At 40.9% G+C, this 21,491-nt stretch overlaps 1 protein-coding gene across 1 annotated transcript in view; it reads right to left on the bottom strand.

Moving 5' to 3' along the window:
- EEPD1 (endonuclease/exonuclease/phosphatase family domain containing 1) overlaps positions 1-21,491 on the bottom strand; it is a gene marked incomplete at both ends in the record, with an annotated part of 106,652 nt that overhangs the window by 42,971 nt on the left and 42,190 nt on the right. Inside the window, one exon of the mRNA XM_084229909.1 lies at positions 1,926-1,977. Coding sequence (XP_084086035.1) covers positions 1,926-1,977 — 52 coding nt within the window. The remainder of the gene's footprint in view (positions 1-1,925; positions 1,978-21,491) is intronic.

Genomic DNA, 21,491 nt, shown 5'->3' with positions numbered 1-21,491 from the left:
CAGTCTAATCCATGACAAAAGCTGGCTATCAAACAGTTAAATGTAATTTGGGAGTAAAAATGCTTTCCATGGCACTTACACATTTAAGCTTCCAGAAATGTCCAATCTAAAGAGGTTTATTATCTATCTGCTACCAAGAATCCAAAATCGAGTGAAAGGGCATTCTTTCTGTAATTGAGTTCTAGATTGAGGGCACCCTGCTTTGGAAATCACTGTCACAACAGAATGTTGCAAGGGCATGTATAAAAGGATATTTCTAGAAAATGCCAAAGGCACCGAATGTAACCCCAGCTTTGCCTTCTGCTCCCTCCCAGTGGCATTCCACACCCTGAGCCAGGAGCTACTTTGTCCAACTGACTTCGGGAAAGTCACAGTACTTGGTGAGTATGTCCAGCACGGTGAGTGGGGGATTGTCGGCTGAAGTTCTGACTCCTTTCTGGTGGCTTTTGTGCTTTCTTCAGGATCTTTTCCATTTGTTGCTTTTTCTGAATCTTCTCAAAACCCACCTGGGCCAGAGTCCACTTGTCCAGGCCACATCGATTCTCCTCATTGTTTTTCCTTGTTCCCATTACTTTCAGGACATCATGTTTTTATCTTTTTCTTCTTCCACTTGGTCATGCTGAGCTCTACAGTGCTGTTTCAGCTTTGGGGGCTCCCTTTGGGCCGCCTTGCATAGGTCTCCAAGGCACCAGTCCTGATATAATTCTTCTATCTACTCCTCACATCCAACGTGGTTATTTGGCCAAGGATCCCATTGTAGCTGGACCTGGGACATTTTAATGGCTTGACGCCTATTAAGAATTAATAGGAATCGAGTGCCTTGACGTTTAACAAGCCCCTCTGCTATACTAACGCATTTGGTTCTTATACGGCCTCTTTGAAGTCAGGCAGGCAGTGCTATCCTTGTTTTACCTGAGATGGAAATGAGGCTGAAAGAATGTTAAATTCAGAGCCAAGGTTCAGGCCATTCCTTTCGTCACATCACTGCCTGGTGTTTATTTTAAAGAATTTACTTGTTTTAGTGCCAACCAGCAGACCGACTACTAATCCAAACATCTAAAATTCTACAATTAAAATAATAACTTTTGGGTGTTTCTCTCTCTAAATACATTCTTTAATGTTAACATTACCAATTCTAAGTAACACCCATAGTTACATACTTGGGAAAAGCTACCCATAGGAGCACCTGGTAGTAGTGTGGAAGCTAGGGGGCTAGCACTTGGGTCTCCTCAACACTTTCCTAGCCTGCTTCTCAGAACTCATCCCACCTTGCACACAAGATTTGAACTTAAAATTGACAAAGGACCCCCAGTTGTGTGCTTGCCCTAAACACTATACAACTCTTGAGAGCACAGTGAAGTATTAGCTCAGGCTGGGGAAGGAGTTTATGGATCCTCAGAAGCCGCCCAAAAAGGGCTTAAAATCATGAACTTGCCTGTTAAATAAAGAAAGCATTGGTTTTGGAGTTCAAATCCTTACTCTGTTTCTTAGTTCATTTTCTTTTTTCTTTTTTTTTTTTTTAAATTATCTTAGTTCATTTTCCTTGGGCAAGTTACCTACCCTTGCTAGGTCACAATTATATCATCTACAAGCCCAAATAACACACACAGCAGAGATGAAGAGAAGCAGCTAGTACAGAATCAGGTAATTAGGTAAGGAAGTGACCAGTGGAGAGTGATTCAAAGCACAGAAAGCCTGCTACAGAGCACTGCTCACAGCCTAATGAGCAAAGCAAGGTAGAATTTGTAAGTGTTAAAGGATACGAACAATGTGGGATTTTTTGATTAAAATTTTATATAGTTTACTAATCATGAAGAATACAAAATAACAAATTAACTTTGCATAAGTTGCTTCTGGCATCAAGGAGCTGAATTTTCCTTTGTTCTAAGTTTGTGAATGTACAGTAGGAAGCACAAAATATTTACCTTTTCCAGGGCCTCTCTGTCAAGTAGTTCTTGCACAGCTAGAAGCTTGATGCTGTAAGAAAAAATTAAAACCACACTGAAAACAAGTCATCTCCTGTTACCAATCATCCTACACGGCACAAGAACAAAAGTCTAAAATTTCAGCCTGTGTTTCTGTGTCACCTCCCTTCTTTAGGTCACCTTTGACTTGAATTAAAATGACCATTTCAAAACTATTAAAATCGTTTCTAAATTGTAAAAGTGATTTTACAATCAAGCTCAGGAATTCAGCAACATTAAGTATCTTCACGCTGCTGTGCAACTATCATCACTATCCTTCTGCAGAACTTTTTCTCATCCCAAATGGAAACTCCAGGTCTGTTAAATAGCTCCTCATTCCACCCTTCTACAGTCCCAGGTAATCATCATCCTATTTTCTGCCTCTTTGAATTTGACTATATTAAAACATAGCAAAATTAGCAAATTTACCAGCAATTCCAATTATGGGCCTGTACTCAACAGAGTTGAAAACAGGGACTCAAAGAGATTTATGTACACCCATATTTACAGCAGCATTATTCACAATAGTCAAAAAGTATAAACAACCCAAACATCCATCAATGGATAAGTAGATAAACGAAACATTGTTTATGCCTACAATGGAAAATTATGTAATCTTAAAAAGAAGGAAATTCTGACACACGCTACAACCTAGAGCAGCCTTGAGGACACTGTGCTAAATGAAATACACCAGACACAAAAGGACAAATACGCCATGATTTCACTTACATGAAGTACCTATAATTATAGGTACTTAGAGAGAGATGGAAAATAGTATGGTGATTACCTGGGATGGGACTGGGGGAGAAGAGGGAGGAATGAGGAGTTGTTTAATGGACATGGACTTTCAGTTTGGGATGTGGGAAAAGTTCTGCAGAAGGATAGTGATGATAGTTGCACAGCATGAGAAAGTATTAATGTTACTGAATTTAACATTTAGGAATGATTAAAACAGTAAATTTTATGTTATGTACATTTCACCACAAAAAATTCTAAGAGCAATTGACAGCTACTTCATGTAAGGAATTTGAATGGATTTCAAGGAATATAAAGAAGAAAATAGCTGCCCGTGTTCAGCAGTTATATTTCCTTGTTCCTCTGATGAGCAAAGCAAATAGCTAAAATCACTGCTTCCTAAGAGGGTTGGCTAAGCTTTTCATTTGCTTACCACACATCAGTTGAGCCCTACTGTGCGCAGGTGACTCAGGATGCATGATAATTATGGCATGCTCACTACCCACGAGGAACTCACAGTTTCTTGGAGGTCACAAGCAGACCAGAATATGAAATGCAGTGTGTCAAGTGGACAGGATGAGATACAGAGTAGAGCCCAGCTCAGCCCAGCAGAGGCGAGAGAAGGCTTCAGAGAGCAGGGACTGTGTTAGCCTCCTCAGTGGAGGGGCTGGGGAAAACACAGACCTACAGAGGGACAGCAGAGGCAAAGGCACCAGTGGGGAGGGTGGGAGTGGGATGTACACAATTTGCCTGTTTGCAGATTAGGGGCCAATACCCAGGCTGCAGCCAGCAACTAGGATATGAGAACTCAGAAGCAGATGTAGGTTTTGCAGGGGTGGCATCTTCCCTTTCAGTGATGTTGTGTTTGTGAACACAAAGACCACATAGCTGAAGCTGAACATGTCGGCACAGGAGGAAGAAGGAGAGTTCAAGGAAATTGTTTAGGGAGTGGGTCAACAAGCAGGGTCCTCCAGAGCAGAACTGGGCCCCACCATGCACTTCTCTCAGAAGGGGCTGGGCCCATGCTGTGGGTCACTTTAATTTAAAAAATTCTTTGTCATCAATATATAACTAAGTAAACACTGTCAAACTAAATGCACTGACTTACTTAAAAGCAACTCCAGAATGTGCAATTAAAGTTTTAAAGGCTTGTAAGAAACCACCATCATCACCAACAACAATTTAGGAGACAGCAGGGCTGATGGACAGGACTCTGGGCATTCTTTCTGCTCCCATCAGATTGACTTTCTTTCACCTCCTAGACATATTTGTTTCTGTTGTTTCTCTGGCTTACAGGGTTGTCTCTAAGAACTCTATAATGCCAACACTATCTCATTATGCCATTCTAGTCCAAACAACACAAAAGTCATGTTCTTCAAGCAGTGGCGCTGGTCATCATATTTTATTTTCTTCAGCAGAATTGACAGTACCCTAAAACATTTATCTGTTGGGGTGTTTTGTTGATCTCATCCCAACCAGCATGGGAGTTCCTTGAGGCTAGGGGCTCGAGGATCTTCTGGATACTTCATTTGAAGTGCCTCTATCTAGCAAGTGGGTAGCCCTCAAGGAATTTTTATGATCAACTGGCAAAGTCAGGTTGTTATGAAAGCTCATCCATGGCAGCCTGGATGGGTAAAATCACAGGCTAAGCCTCAGTTTCTTCAATTGAAAAGAATGTCTTGAGTTACTCCATCATGCTGTATGTCCCCTATGTAAGCAGGAAGTATACATGCTATTATGAAACTTCTTGTTGGCCTGTTCTCTTAAAAGAAGGGAAAAGAAAAAGAATCTCTCAAATGAGATGTCTGTGTGTGTCCTCCCTGGTGAGTGGCACTTCAAGCATCTGTGTAAATGCAGCCATTAATGGGATGTGCCTGGTAACAGGTCAGAGCTATTAGCCACCATTCAGCACATTCTGATTTCCAACACATGCATTGAGAGTTCAGGTAATCAACTTGGATGGCAACTTACATGCTAAGTTGGGAGTTTCCAATTGTAACTCAAGTTTCAGAAGCTTAAATTGCTTCTGAAATAACCAGAGGAAAATATTTATATTGGAGGAACTTTTTAAAAAGTCTCTCATTCCTGCCCCTCTCCAAGTCATGATGTCTAATTTAGGGTGAGCCAACAATAGGTTAGAGAGGTATAAACACTGTTAACATATCAAACTCTCTTTTTCTCCCTCTTTGCAAAGATTTACATTCATACCACTGTAGAAACTTATCTGAAAACCAACAGTCCTAGGCTCTGAATGAAAATGAAATAGAAACAACTTCAGTTGTCTCTTACACAGGCCAGAACTCTACTCTCACCACTACTCTCACCACTTGCATTTAAAGGAGAGAGCATACACTTGACACAAACATTGCTGCTCTCCAACCCTCTCCACCTCTTTCCAAAGAACCTTTCCCCATTTAACTCAGATAAAGCTTCAGAATCCTCCACGGTCTAGTGAGCCACAACCAGTCTCACAAAGCTCATGTGTGAGCTAACCCATTTAACATTTTCTCTCTCATTTTTCATCATCAAATAGTACTAATACATGGAGAGTGGTCAGAAAAAAAGAGACAGTGTCATATTATTAGAATCCAGAAATGTAAGGGTGAGAGCTTTAGGGACAGGGGTAGAAAAGAGAGAGAGAACTCTATATGGCTTGTGTTTCAAAATAGAAACAATTCATGTTATTAAGAAGCTACTGTAATTGTTGTTCAAAATGCTGGTTTTCTTCAGAAAGCTGTTTGTTCTTCCTTAGAGCTGTAGTCTTTGATAGAACAGAGATATTTCCTATTATGTAACTGCCCAATGTTATTTTTACCTTATAGGAAATTCTTCCAGTTTGGAGGATTTATTTCAGTATTTATGGTATCAGGTTCTTCTAGTACATCAGATACTCCCTGCAAGGAAATTTCACATATATGAAGTAGCAACTAACTTGTTTACCAAATCCTGCATTTGACAGTTCTAACTTATTATCCTGGAAGAAAATCTCATCTCTCATTTTCAATATAGTTCCTCCTTCCCTCCCTATCTCTTTCCTCTCTTTCTTCCATCCTTCTGCTAATTCCACGAGCACATACTGAATACCTCCTATCTTTCAGAAATTTTGCCAGGCACTGAGGAGACAAAGATGAACACAGTATCATCCCTTCCCTCAGAGGACCCATAGAAGCTAGAATGCAACTGGGGTACAAGCCCAAGAAGGTGTGTCACCCTGAAACCCCCCCAGGGTCCACATGGACTGGCAGAGCTGAGCCAAGTGAGGCATAGCTGTTGGGTAACCTGGTGCCTGGTCAGCATCCTCTGAAAACAGCAGCTCCCATTAGACGCAAGCTGTAATGTGGTGCAATTTCTTTTCCTGTACTCTACTTTGAAAGGAGGAAAATCACACAAAAGCAGCTGATAGCAGTTATATATTTAGAAAATTGACAACTTCAAGGGAAGTTCTGAAGTCAAGATAGGCAACACCTAGAAAGACCTAGAATGACTGCAAGTAATGTTTGCTAAATAAGCTACAAGGAGTTGAGGTGCCTGAGGGTAGATAGCTGGATAGCACTTGGGACAGTGAGGTCCATAATGGGATTAGAAGTGGTGCTGCCTATTGAGTTTGTTTTGTTTTACCTTTTAAGCTTCTACAACATACCTTTACAGTAAATTTTAAAGAAAGGAACATGCTTATATATTTTCCCAAGTTCTCATATTGAAGATGTTTTTCAATTTGGCTTCATATACAAGAGAAAATGAGTATAAACTTGTTCATTTACAACATGACCTCCAAAACTTTGTGGACAGTTTACAAACTTACTTGACAACCAGAACTTTTAATGTTTCAGATTTCAGACCCCACACCTAGATAGGAATAATCAGGGCCATGGAAACATATCTGAATGAAAATTTCTCAGATGACACTTTCATGTCACCAGCTACATCCTATACAGGCTCTCTCAATCCAGTGCTATTTGTCTCATCATCATCAGTGATGCCACCAAGATTCTGGAGAAGACTCATTTGTCAGTCATTCTTAGTTTTTGCTGGTCTATGGATTTTTTTTAAAAGTTTTATGTGTTATAGAGGGTATCTCAGGAAGAGATTGGGGTGGGGTGGCACAAGTCAAGGGCACTGGAGCCAAGGTGGAGCCTGTATCTTTCTCATAAGCAAGATGATGGTTTTGGAAGCAGCCAAATGCTTCCAGAAGTGGTGTCTCTGAGGGGAAGGATGATGTCTGGTCTCCTGTTTTTAGCAACTATATTGTTCAGCAAGTGGAAAAACATGTTCCTCCTCAAATTGCAGGACTTCATTTGCCTTGTGGGGAAAAGTATCCAAAAGGGAATCTGTTTCTTCCAACTCCCAGAATTGGGAGGCACCCCAAATGGCAGGCATCCCAGACCTTAGGAGACCCATGGCATGGAATCAGGATGTACATTCTGGAAATCTCTTCAAGCACAAACCACTGGAATTGCCAGAGGCAAGGAAGGTTGATTTCAACTGAAAACAGTTGAAGATGATCAGAACAGACCAGCCAGCTGGATAGTGAAAGTGAAGCTGATTCCAAACGGAGACTAGGAAATGCTTTTCCACACCTGTACTTTTAATTTTTATCAATAAACACCATTTTATAAAAGGCTAAAATATTTAACCTAACTTAAAATAGGAGGTGCTATGGAAAGTCCATTAGATAGTTACCAACATGGTTTAACTGCAGGAGACAAAGCTAAACTGGGCCACTGTATTCCTTGGAAGAAAATACACAGGAACAGAGTGGAATGTAGACAGGACCAATAAAGGGAGGAGAAAAGATGACATTATCTGAGTGTTAAGTCTTCACATAATGATGTCAATAGGTTCACAGAAACTATGGCTTCAAGTAAAACAATATATAATGAAATCATATAGACCAGAGTTAAATTCCTACCACATGTTGCTGGTCATAAGAACATCACCAAACTTCTAATTGAAAACCCAGCACGTCTAATATTAAGTAAGCATTTGTATTCATTCATTTCCAATCTTCTTATTCTAGTTTAGGGTCAGGCTGGCCAGAGCCTATCCCAGCAATTCAGAACCAACCCTGGACAGGACACCCTTCCCTTGCACACACACACGCACACTCACTCACTCACTCATTCTGACTGGGACACATGAGACATGCCAATGAACCTAGGTGCACATCTTTGGGATGTGGGAGGAAACCAAAGTTCCCAAAGGAGACCCTGCAGAATAGGGAGAAAGTGCAAACCACACACACTATGGCCCTGTCTGGGTCTTCATTGTCTTTTCCTCATCAATGCTATAATGAAACCATTCTGAATAAAACTGCATTATTCCAGGAACTGCTGTACTCTGCACAGTCTACTTCACTTATACCTCAAGGTTTCTCCTCATAGACACAGCTGTAACAAACCACAAATTTCTATTCAGGGCTGATTATATGATTTATATGCTACAATACTGGCTTTTCCTCAATTGAAGAGAGAGATTTTGACTCTCATTTTATAGCTTCAGAGAGATTAATAATTTGTGCAAAACTCACACAAAGGCAAGGAATTGAGCCCAGGTCTATATGAATTAAAAGTTCTCACTACATTTTACTCATTCAACAAATATTTACTGAGCACTTACTCTGTGCCAGGTGAAAGAGGGAGAGAGGAAGAGTGAGTGAGCAATGAACAACAACAAAAAAAATCTTTACTCTTGTGAAACTTCCATTCTAATAAGGGGTGGGGGGAGCAGTGGTCTGGGGGTGGGTATGTTTTACCACTGGCTCTGGGGAGTTGTAACATGTGTCTTTCTCCATTGTGTAAATACTCCCATCGTGGTCAATTTCAGACATGGGGACAGATGAGCACCAACAGCTGTCCTGAACCATTTTGCACAAGCATAACACACCATTGTAACAAACCAATAACCACATAATATGTAGTATTTCTATTGTATATCATGAATTAACTACACAATAAATAATGTACAAATTAAGCAACTCTATAATGTGTCTGGCAGTGAATTTATATGAATTAAAGCAGTATTGAGTGAGCAGGTATGTGGGTACATTGATTGGTAAGTGTGGTGTGGAAAAATTCAGGACCTACCCTGAAAAATGACATTTGATCAAAGATTGGGTGTCCTTATCTGTAAAATCAAGATACTGATTCTAACTATTTAGTAGGGTCATTGTGACGAGTCAATTAAATGGCACTTCTTATAGTATATTGCCTTCTAGTATACAGGAGGTACTCAATAAATGAGCTATTCATTTAATTATCATTGTTAGAACTGACAAGAATATAAAGCTTTTATTTCTAAAAATACAACTGGTGTTTCAGCCATTTAAACAGACTCTAAATGACTGACCAATAATCAAAATGTCCCTGTAAAGGTGGGGCTGCTAAATTCAGATTTCATGATTCCATGCCTTTAAACAATGAAATTGGGATTTGCAATAGCCCTGGAGTTACAGGATAATTTGATTAAGTTTTTAATCATTAAAACATTAATTCCAGATCAATCCAGGCCACTCTCCCTCAAAGAATTATAAAAAATATTGTAACACAGTTTTTTCTCCATCATTTAAAGTTGAAAAAAAGATACACAGATAAAAATTAAAACATGCAATATAAAATTGGTCCTTAATATGTTCAAATATGGTTCTTAAATACGTTCAAAGCTGTAACATTTATTCAAAATGCAAGTTCTATTACCTAAAGAAAATAAGAACTAAAACCTCCAGTGATAAAACTGCATAGAATATATAAAATATTGGGTTCTTTTAGATTGACGGGTGAAACTCTTGTATCTACTTTTATTATTTCTTTAAGAACTGAGGTGTAGTCCTAAATTAATCATCGGATCAAATGGTTAAACAAAAAGGAAAAACTTCTCAGCCACTAAAAACACTCCCTTTTTCTCTGCGGGACATCGCGGGGATTCAGAATCATTAGCTCTGAGTTAGAGAAGGCAGTAGTGCTACGCAGAACTTCAAAAAGCACAGCTGCCTTGCAAACCCTGGCTTAGGGCTTCGAAAGATTCCTCTTGATTTCACTGTAGACCTCCTCCCTGGGGTCACATCCAAGAGACAAGAGATTAAGGCTTAGAACTTCAGGGAGATGCTTGTTAGTCCTCCCTCGCTCCCTCTCTCCCTCCTTCCTTTCTTTCTTTTTTTTTTTTTAAAGGACACAACCCCTTTATTTCTTCTTGAGATACAAATGCTAAGTTTTTGATGATGAGAATGAGCCAAGCACTGGAGACAATGTCCAGCTCTTCCATTTGTTCCAGTTTCCAGTGAATTCAAATGGAGGAAGAGACTAACTAGGGTCTAGGCTGTTTTGGTCTTTTCATCTTCAGCTTATCAAACTACAGTGTGCTTCTTAAATAGGACTGCCCCTAACAAGGCCGATGCAAAAATAGTTGAGGATGGAAGGGCAAATATGGAGAATTCAACATGTACATGTTCTTCATGCCTACTGCCAAGTGACAGAAATTTCACAGTTGCCTCACCTGCCTTGGTCTGGATCTTCTCCAATTTTCCTTCTTGTCTCAACAATTTCTACTCTTCAAACAGCCTTTTGTTTACAGGGGATGCATATACAGCCATTCATTGAGGACAGAGCTGATGAAGACCCACAGATTTCTTCACTGAGAAAAGGTCACCCCAGACTCCAAGTTCCCTCACCGACTGCAAGAGGACAAGCTCCAGTTATCTCTGGGTACCTATTCCATGTCCTCCACTTACTTGTAGAGCAGTGAGTGGCATCAGTGCAGCCTTGGTTCCCAGCCCTTCCAGGATGGCCGCACCTTCCACCAGTGCTGCCTGACACTGCCCAGATGCTGCAAGAGGCTGCAGTCCTCCTGGCCAGCAGCTCCCTTCCAGTTGAGGTCAGAGTAGAGGGTCTCCTCCTCGCAGTGTCCCTCAGTGGCTGCCCACAACAGAGCACCCAGAGAGCGGGAAGGTTTGTTGGTCATTCTTAATCCAAGTGGCAATGAGGACACAAGTCCACTTATTCCTAAACCACCAAGAGGACTCTCCATTTGGGAGAGTCTAATCCAAGTGAGTTGGGGACTTCTTGAAACTTCTATTTTCCCCCTTAATTTTTTTTTCCACACAGTTTCACCCAAGAAGGAGCCATCTGTCCAATACCATCAGAAAATGCTGCAAATATTGGGCCTCCTCCCGTGGCGCAGCGGTTGAGTGCTGGGTTGCGAAGCTGCCCGCAGTTTCTGCAGCGCCGATTCGATCCCTGGCTGCCAGCAAGGGTCCCACAAGGCGTACAGACCTCTCTGGTCGCTCCCACTGCTCTCCTCAGCAGTGTACTTCGTCTGTCTGCCTGTTCTGTTCCCCGCTCTGGCTCTGGTGAATTCTCTTACCCTCCCGTGCTTCTGACTGTACCCAGTGCTTGTATAAATAAATAAATAAATCTATTAAAAAAAGAAAGAAAATCTGCAAATATTGTCTGAAGATAATTTTTCCTTCAGAAAGGGAAGCTTCTTACCACTACTCCCACTTTCTTTCTGTAGATTATCTTTTTGTGTACTCCTTAATTTTCATTGTAGTCTAAATAAGAAACTACAAGATCAAACAAGCTTTTCTATCTACTGTGGAGACAAGGCCCCCATCCTTCCAGACCTCACGTGGGGACAGGTGTAGACTGTAGCTGACATTGTTCCCTAAAGCACTTTCACTTCCAGGTGGTCTTCTTCAGCAACTCGTTCAGAATCATGAGGAATTCCCATATTCCTTACTTCCTTTCTTCCCTTTCCATTAAGCAGGCTTCCTTCCAACATTTTCATCATTCTTGTTGCATGTATTTCTTTACGTGTAAAATATTGAGAGAAAGAAAGTGAGTAACACATTTATTTAAATGAATGCTAGCTGGCTAGCAGGTTAATAAAGGTTTGGATTTTGTCCTTTTTTTTGGTTCCCACCTTTTTGTGTTTTGGAATTGATAGTTTTTGTTGGTTTTTTTTTTTTTTTTTTTTTAGTTTAGCTTTTGCCATTTAATGGTTCTTTTCGTTTTGGTGACTGTAATTATGAAAATTTTCAGTCTTTTAGGGAAGTTTAGAGAACTATACAATTGTTAGCATTTCTCTGTATTTGCTTTATCACACATCTGTTTAACCATCCACAGATCCATCTTTTGAGGGGATAACATTTCAAAGTAAGCTGCTGCCAATGATTTGATTTGGTGTCTGGTATTTCACACAAAAGCTGGCCTCAAAGTAATTCCTCTTCAACTGAACCACTCACTATATGGACTCCCAGATGCAACCGGAAAGTCCATCCTGAGCTCCACTGCAGATCCTGCATTAATGCTTCTCTCCAGGCCTTTCTGTCAAGCTCTCTCTTAAACTTTCCTCAACTGTAGCCTCTCCTACCCTAGGGGAAATGGCCATTCTCCCCCTTCGATTGGTCTGTATCCTCCACTCCTCTTTTACCGTCTGGTGTTTCCATTTCAAGACCATGAAGAAATTAATATTCCTAAAGCCCCACTTTAAAATTTTCACTTTTTTCTCCCAGGAAAACAGAGATATTTTCACATGGTACTCACTGTAAATGACTCTTTTGGGTGCACTTCAAAAGAAAGCCAGCGGCCTCTGCTCTTGGCCCCTCCAGCTCATCCCCAGCCTGAGTACAACCAGAATGTCACAGATGCCCTGTGTCATAAACCAGCCAGGTTTACGAGTACTGCTTTCACTGCTCTGTGCCACTGGCTAAAGAACTTAGTTATTTCTTTTATTTTCCTGGGAAAGTATAAGAGTGATTCACTGAATGTGCAAGAGAAAAGTCTTATTTTCAGAAGAGACTGGAAATGAGAAAGTTATCTAACACAATACAGGGTCTGTGATTCCAACTTAAAGCTCCAGCCAAAATTCTTCATCTGGCTTTCAGTGCTGACCTTTCACCTCTTAGCAAGGCTTCACTTCCTTTTAGGCTAGACAAAACTCCCCCCTGGGTTTTGTCAAAGGCAGTGGTCTCATTAATCAGCAAAAAGCAAACATTCTCTCCTCCTCCTCATGCAAACCACCCAGAGGTGATTCTGGGTAAGGAGCTCTTTAAAGCAATTATGAGGGCACATTTCACAGTAATCTTTTATTTTTTTAAAAGAAGCAATTTAAAAGCACATTTTTTACAGAAAATTAGAAAATACAAAAGAAGAGAGAAATAAAAGAAACGAACATAACCCTTATACCTAGGAATCACCATTAACCTGTTGATGTATATATATCCTTCTATATTTAAAAAAAAATTCACATTTTATAAAATGTGAATTATTGTATATGCTGTTTCTATTTTTTAATTGCATTGTTAAATTATAAATTATTGTCATTATTATTAATTGACATATGATTCCATGTGATTATTATTTGACGTAGTTTCAATGGGTACATATATATGGATATATGCTATAATTTAATAATCCTTTTGGACATCAAGGCTGTTTGAAAATTTTCACTTACAATTATTGCTTTAAAAAGTTTTGAACATACTACTTTCTGCATGATTTTAATTGTTTCAAGTAGTAAATTTCCAGGAGTGCAAGGTTAAGAGTTATGTGCACTGTTAAGATTTTGAATAACCAATGCAATGTTGCTTTGCAGCTTTAGACTTCCACAAATAGTTGGCACAACCCACTCCCTTGCCCTGGGAAAATTTTGTAGTTCCTCTCTAAACCAATAGGTGGAAAAGACATTATGTTGTTAAATTTGCCTTTATTTGATCACTAAAGAAACGGACCATTTTACCAGCATTTTCAATTCTTCTTTCATCAGAAACCCAAGCAAGAGTGCATGCAGGACAGAAGTAGTCCCAGGGAAACATCTTCCAGCACCTATGAGTCACACTGGAAACCCATGAAACTCAGCAGCTCTGTGAAGGACCATCAATGAACAATCAGACTTCTGTAACTCAGATGAATTTCTGGAATCTCCTCCCTCTTTTGTTAATTAGATATATCTAAATCTCTCAAGACACTAGAACAGTATGTACAAAACTTTTAGATCCCCAAATATTCTTGATAAGTAACTACTATTATGTTGACCTAAAAGTTTTGTATGGGGCTGTAGGGTCAGGAATGGACACAGTGCAGGTTTTCTGATCCAGCAGACCGGGTAAAGGGGGAGTCAGAGTCTTCAGTGTTTTTTTGCAGGTCTTTTATTGGGATTTAGTGGGTACATGGCAGGTAGGGGTGCTGGGGGGCCGGGAGGCTGGCAGGCCTCCCAGCCCCCAGCAAATCTTCACTCTATCTGGGCTTTCTGGCGTTCTCTCTGCTTCTCTTCTTCTTTCAGCTTCTGTTCTTCCTTGGCTTCTACTGGCGTCCCAGTGACGCCGCCCTTAAAAAGCACAGTCTCACCCCAGGTGAATCCCATCTACCTATGCCCACACCCTACTCCAGGTGCCCGCCATCAGGCATTCAGGACCGCAAGGATCCACCATCTATCCTGATGGCGGGAGGGCAGAAAAGCCTGACATTTTTCCTTACCCTGCAGGGGCCCACCAGCTGGAAGACAAATAATTAAAGCCAGCTCACAGGAGAAGTGATGTGGGGAGGGGTATTTGGAAAGATGTACTCATTGGCTCAAATCAAATGGGTAAACTTGAATCAGAACTGAGGGCTCCTAGCTTCTTTGTGCCTTGGCAACAGAGGAAGATATACCTATACAAATGTACAAAATGCAAAAGATGGACATATGTCTGATATCTGCAGTGAAGCCCAGAGGTTTTCCAGAGGAGAGAGGGAGTTCCCAGATCTGACTTATCAGATCTGGCCTGCTCCCCAGGAATATTTCCAATATCAGGGAACAGCACTGGCCCTGACTCCCAGTATCTAACCAAAGTACTCTGCTCAGTAGTGTAGAACAGACTGGAACTTAAATCTCAGGCAACAAGACCCCCAAACCACAATGCCTGCAGGCTTTCAAAAGATAAGTGAAATTCCTATTATGAGGACAAATAGGAAACTACTCTTCCCCAAGAGCCTTAATTATCTGCAAAATTTCAACCCCTGGTTTCTAGAGTCAGATTCAACTATATAGGAATCTGGCTTCTGAATACTAGTTTCTCGTCATTTGGAAGAGAGTAACACCCACTCTACCTTTCTAGTGGTTACTGTCTTTTGCTGGGTGTCTGCCAGCTGCCAGCTGCAGCTAAGAGGTCAAGTCCCTTAAAAATAACAGCAGCAGCAACCATCAAGCTTTCATCTCTGGGGAGGCCCAAAGGGCACTAGGGTCTTCATGACACAGTGTGATGCTGAGTTCCAACCAGGACTGTGGCTAACACTCTGGGTCTGGTTTTTGTTAAGCAACAACATCTCACAGCATCTTCAAAGTTATAGGCCCCAGACTCCTTGAATTCATGTCTATGAATTCCAGCTGTTATGTGTGAAACCTTATTCTCCAGCCTGTAATTCTGACCTCTCTGGTTCTTCACTGACCTCATTTTTAAACACTGAATTCAGGGAGGCCCAGAAGTTTCCCTCACTAACCCACAGCCTGCTCAGACCTCCTATGCCCAGTCACTAAGGAAAGTGCCTGGGAGCCCAGAAGAAATTGCTGGCTCACAAAAAGGACACTTGTGATCAGGTGCATCTAACTTTATTAGCCTGATTCTCCAGCTCAGGGAATTCCAAAGCAGGTTTTGATTCAACAACTTTGGAAGCCCTTCCAGGAAATTGACAGGAGAAAAACTGACATCTCTGCTTGCAGGATCCTGCATAAATGTCACTCAGAGCAAGTTAATTTGCAGCAACCACTTGCTCACATATTTGAGTTAGGACAGTGGTTCTGGAGCTTTAGTGAATATTAGCTGGGATTGTTGTTAAAACAGATTACCAGACCCGGTCCCTCAGTGTTCTAAGTACATGTGAGGAGGGCCCTGAGAAATTACATTTCTAACAAGGTCTCAGGAAAGGCAGATGCTGCTAGACTGGAAACCATACTAAGAACCACTGGATTAGGTTATCATATATAAGAGCGATACTTTCTAGAAGATTTCAATGCAGCCTACTTTATGCGGCTAAATCTAAAACTTTCCTGACTAGACATGTTAGTATTGAGGGCTCTTTGTGGAGATTCCTGATAGCTTTATGAGGGTCCAAGGTGAGACAGGATATATCTATTTATTTGGACACTGTTTGAAAAATCAAGTATCACAAACAGAATACTCAACCCATCTTGACCTGGTGTCCAATTTGACCTTGAACCATGATGTCCAATTTGCAGTATGATCTCCTTATTTTTTTATATATTTGCCCCATCCTCTTTGCTGTTCCTCTCACTCAGAAGAGCTCTACTCCTCTTTCCAAACTATGTTCTTGAGAGGCTGATCACATTCCCTTCTCCCAGTTCCTCTTCCATCTAAACTGCTTTCCAAAAACTGCTTTCTCCACTGACTTTTCTAGAGCCCGTCTTTTTTTTTTAAAAAAATAATAAATTTTATTTTTATATTCCCCATACAATTGCAACCCCCCAATTCTGACCCCAATCCCTCCCCTCCCGCCCACCACCCCCCAAAAAGTGTCTCTGGTTCATAGTTTTTTGTTGATTTTGATTTTCTTATAGTTATTCATTTTCCTGGTCCCTTATTTAAGTTTTCTAGATTCCTGCTATGAGTGAGACTATCCAGTATTTTTCTTTTTCTTTCTGGCTTATTTCGCTGAGCATGATCCCTTCCACTGCCATCCATATTGCTGTAAATTGCATGTGTTTATCTTTTTTGAATGCTGAGTAATATTCCATGGTATATATGTACCACATCTTCTTGATCCTGTCATCTATTTTTGGGCATTTGGAGCCCGTCTTTTTTGACCTCCAACTATTATGGCACCCAATATCTGTTCTCTCCCTGAAACTCTTCTCCTGAAACTCTCCTGGATCACCAAACCTCCCCTGAATCCTTCATACTAAATTCCTAGGTAGACTCCCTTACTGATGAATGAAAATTCAGTTATTTTCCCAGGAAACCCATGACAAGCACTGTGCCAAACAATAGTGATTAACAACAGTGGACCAGACAGACACTGGCCTGCTCTCATGCAGCTGACAATCAGTGGGGGCACACCCAGCGATCAACTAATTACATAGGTGGTCAAGTGCTGCAAAAGAGAAGCACAATTTGCTGAGACTAAGTATGATGGTGTGGGAGTGGGGGTTACTGCAAAAATCTGGTCTGGGGGTTGGGGTCAGGGAAGACATCGTATGCAAAGCCAGACTGAAGCAAATGCCTGGGACTGAAACTGGTGTAGAAGTTCTTTTCCAGGGCCTTAAATGCTGATGAACTCAAGGACCCAATCATGATTTCTTCAAAAAGAAGTCCTCTCTCCAGCCTCCACTTCTCTGCCAAACTCTAGCTCTGGAATCCAACATCTGCTGGCCTCTAATATCTCAGAGGAACCTCAGCCACAACATTTGAAATGAGATTTCCCCAGCAAACTTGCTCCACATCCCTTCCACCATTTTGGACATCATATAATCAAAGCTTATTATTAAGCCCACTTACTCCCTGCTATATCCATCATCTAAAAACCCACCAACACCAGATAATTTTATCCACCCAACCATCTTCTGAAAATACCATTTCTCCTCAAACCCACGGTCAGCTTTTGCAATTCAAACTATGTTATTTGTTTATGATGATAAAATATATAATCATATAGGAAATTTTAAAAATACACAAAATAATTAGAAAGTAATCACTGAAAACATACTGACATAATTCCATATGTGCATATGTTTTTGTCTGTCTTGTGATTAGAAACTGCATCAGATTATGAATATATCTGGTAGGCTTTTACACTGGTGGGCCTCAGTATTCATCTCTGCACAGTTGTTCCCATTGAGTCTGGCTTTGACCACGTCACTTGCTTTGGCCATAGTACCCTAGTGAGCATGGTGCAAATAGAGGGCCCTGGTTAAGAACTGGGTTAAACAATCTTAAAAACAAAACTTAAGGCTATATATTTCTTGTGTCTATGTACCATGATTACTATTTCCTCTACTACAGAACATGTAGTTTTCCCCACATTTTTCTTATTTAGGAATAATGAATATCTTTGCATATATCAGATGCATTTCTGATGATTTCCTTAAGTTATATTTCCAGAATTGGCTATACTAGGTCAAAAGATATGTAGTTGGGTCTCCCCAAACTGTGTGTCAGAAAAGTTATATCCAGTCTATCCACCCTATAGCACTTTAGAAAAGTGCCTTTTGAAACACAATCCTTGTCAATTACCTGATAAAAAAATGGCCTTATTTTTTACTTTGCATGCCTTTATAATTACCAATAAGATGTCTATAATCTACATCTTAACTTTTAATTTTTCTATTGAGGTATTTTTTCCTCTAGATTTATGTAAATGATATATATGAAATATTTTAATCTTTTTCTCTGTCACATGGCAATTTTTCTACACTGACTTTAAATTTTATTTATAATGTTTGATATGCAGAATTTTTAAAAGTCATCCCATTCATGGCTTTTTATTCTATATGACTTTCCCCCAGTATTTTGTGCTTAGAAAGTCAACTTTTCTCTAAATAAGAAGATATTCTCAGATACTTCCTTAGCTTTGTATGGTTTAAGGTGAAATGTCTAATTGGAATTTGTTTTGCTCTATGTGGTCAGGAGAGGATCTAATTATTTTGTATTGGTCATTTGCTAAATTATCTATCCCTTCTTCCCAATGATCTGTGATGCTGTCATCATATTAAATTCCCACAAATGCTAGGGCTGACTTTGAGACACTATGCTTTCCCTTTAATCTGTGCCTCTACTCATACACCAATTACTACTTTAAGTATAATATGTTTACCAGCCTGCTTTCACATATTCACTCAACAAATATTTACCAATCCTGTATTAGGTGCCAGGCACAGTTCTAGGTAATTGAGGACACATCAGTGAAGCAGGCCAAGCACTTCTCATCTGCTTCTTCTTCTAGTGGGGGAATGGGTGTTGAACAAGTAGAAACAACAGCTATTGACTCTGTCTGCCAGGCTCTGTCAAGCACTTTATTTGTCAAATGTAATCTTCCCACTAGTCCCATAACATAAGCATTACAATTTCCATTTTACAAATGAGGAAAACTTGACATCCAGAGGACCACACAGTAGCAAGAGACAAAGGCAAAGATGAATGCGGGCAGATTCAGATAAAAACAGAGAAAGAATGACAGGAAGGAGTGGGACTTGCTTCAACCAGTGGTCAGGGAAGGCTTTTCTGAGCAGGAGATGTCCTCTGAACAGAGATAGGAAGCATAAGAATGAGGAATCACGAGGGCCTCCCCTGGTGGCACAATGGTTGAGCGCTGGGTTGCGAGGCTGCCCGCAGCCACTGCAGCGCCAGTTTGATCCCCAGCCACCGGCGAGGGTCCCACCAAAAAAAAAAAAAAAATGAGGAATCACGAGAAAGTCTAGACCAGAAAGAAAAAGTTATGTGCAGCAGTAGCAGCAGCGACTGTGAAGGTGGGCAATGAGTTTGGTGTTTTCTGGTTCGGGAAAGAAGCCAGTGTAGCCAGAGCTCAGTGAGCAAGAGGCAGCCAAGGCAAGTTCTTGGAGGCCAGCCACCTAGGGCTGCAGATCCCTGTGGAAAGTGGAGAGTGATTCTAACTGTAACAGGCTGATACAGTCAGATCGGCTCTGATTTATGTTTTTAAAACATCACTCTTAAGGGTGTGTGGGCAGCAGACTGAAGGACACATCGTTACCCTCCCATATGAAAAAAATTTCATGGCTATTTTCAATTGTTTATTCTTTTGGAAAAATCTTAGAAGCATTTTGTCACGCTTTCAAAAAACCCACTGAGATGTAATTGGAATCATATTAAATACTCCATGCATTGATTTGGCAGAACTATCATCTTGACAGAATGTAGTATTATCCAAGAAATGCACATATCTCTCCTTATATTCAAGTAATTTAAAAAAATCTATCAAAAAATTGTGAAATTTTCTTAAAAAAAACCCCAACCTGTATTTCTGGGCTCTCATTTTTTCCTGCCTGTACTATTACAATCCACCACCTCCTAAAATGGGTCTTCTGTTCCTTCCTCCCCGACCCCTAGAAGATGTCTCTTTGTAAACCCTTGCTGCCAAGAGGAAGTCCAAACCCTCCTCAATGTCCTTCCCGTCCCAATCTGAGTCCCTAACTCTCCTAACCTCTCCAAGGGGGCTTCTCCTCTCTGTCCTTGGTGAGCTCAGTTGATTCAAGGGTCAACCTACCAGCACAAGATGCTCTTTTCTCAAAGATCCCCATAGACAATCTGATACCAGATGTTAGGAGTGAATTGTATCCTTGACAAAATTCGTGCTGAAGTCCTAAGCCCCAGAGCTCAGAATGTGACTGTATTCAGAAGTGGGGGTCTCTAAAGACATAATTAAATTAAAATGAGGCCATTGTGGTAGCTCTAATTCACACCTACACTGGTGTCCTTATAAGAGGGGGAAACTTGGATATAATCACAGAGTGATAATCAAGTCAATTGAAAACACAGGGAGGAGACAACAACTACCAGACAAAGAGAGAGGCCTCAGAAGAACCAACCCTGCTGAAACCTTGATCTCAGACTTCTGGTTCCCAGAACTGGGAGAAAATAAATTTCTGCTGTATCAGCCCAGTCTTTGGAACTTTATTATGATCACCCTAGCAAATGAATATATCAAGAGAAAGGGACCCTGGCTGAGGGTCCTTTCTGTTCTCCCAGAGAGACCCTCACACTGATGGGGACATCCAGTCATGCCCGATTGTCTTCTGTGAGCCTCTAAGAACCCACGCATGGTGGAGACTGGATAAACACACCCATCAGGGCCTACTTTTCTTCTGTGGAAGGAAGGTAATAGTCATACATTTGCTTAGCTTCATAGGTAAATAAGGTAAATAAACATATGAAGCTTCTCTACAGTTTCTGTATTGCCACCTGCAAGGGGACTGCCAAACAGTTCTTAAATGAGGTTGTGTCTTCCATGAAATCCTAGAGACTCCCAAGGATGGCCCCCATAGTAGGTACCTCAGACATTCTGTGGACAAACTATATCCAGAGCTCATTCTGGAAGATTTAGAGGTATGACTGGAAGCCACTCCTTTCACTGTGGGAGACCCCCGCCAGGCTGACCCAGCAAGACTGAACACTGTGTGGCACCATCCAAGAGGTCCCCTTGCCAAGAGGCTCTGGGACAGCTGGGCAAACAAGGTCCCCAAGAGCCATAGCAAGCAATTTAAACAACTTCCTGAGATGAGAGCCATAAGAAAAAGGCTGAACCCATTGCCAGGTATTTAAATACAAAGCTGTTACCTGACAGAACATGAGTGAAGAGGATGAGCAAAACAGCACGGGCATGGGAGAGTCATGAAGGCACTAGTTGTTGAATACCAAATCATAGGGACTAGGTGCAATCACACAAATTTGACCATAAGAAAGAAAGAAGGAAATTGCAAGGGGTGGGACCTGAATATGTTGTTATGAATAGTATATAGAAAATAATAATATGGGTGACCTGGGGTAAAACTGTAGTAAGATTGGCTTACAGTGATAGGTGACTACAATTATTTCTGTAGTCTAAGAGTGAAAGGACAAGGTAAAATAGGGCAAATGGGATTTTTCTAATTAACTAGGGCTCCTGCTCCCACCCTGGTGCTACCAGACATGCAATAAATGGAGCTAGGCCAGAAGGAAGGCTCCCTTCCTAAGTGATTTAGCCCTCAGTGACCTATAAGTCAACCAGCCAGAGAGGGCAAGGTTTTACCTCAGAACCTGAGCCAAAAGGGTCTCAGTTGCTCATCTGACACCCAATGAGGGCAGAAAGGTACCTT

Source organism: Talpa europaea, assembly GCF_964194135.1.
Source record: "Talpa europaea genome assembly, chromosome: 3".
In the NCBI taxonomy this organism is placed as follows: Eukaryota; Metazoa; Chordata; class Mammalia; order Eulipotyphla; family Talpidae; genus Talpa; species Talpa europaea.
The sequence above is the reverse complement of the archived record's forward strand: the minus strand, read 5'-3'. Positions and strand labels throughout refer to the sequence as shown.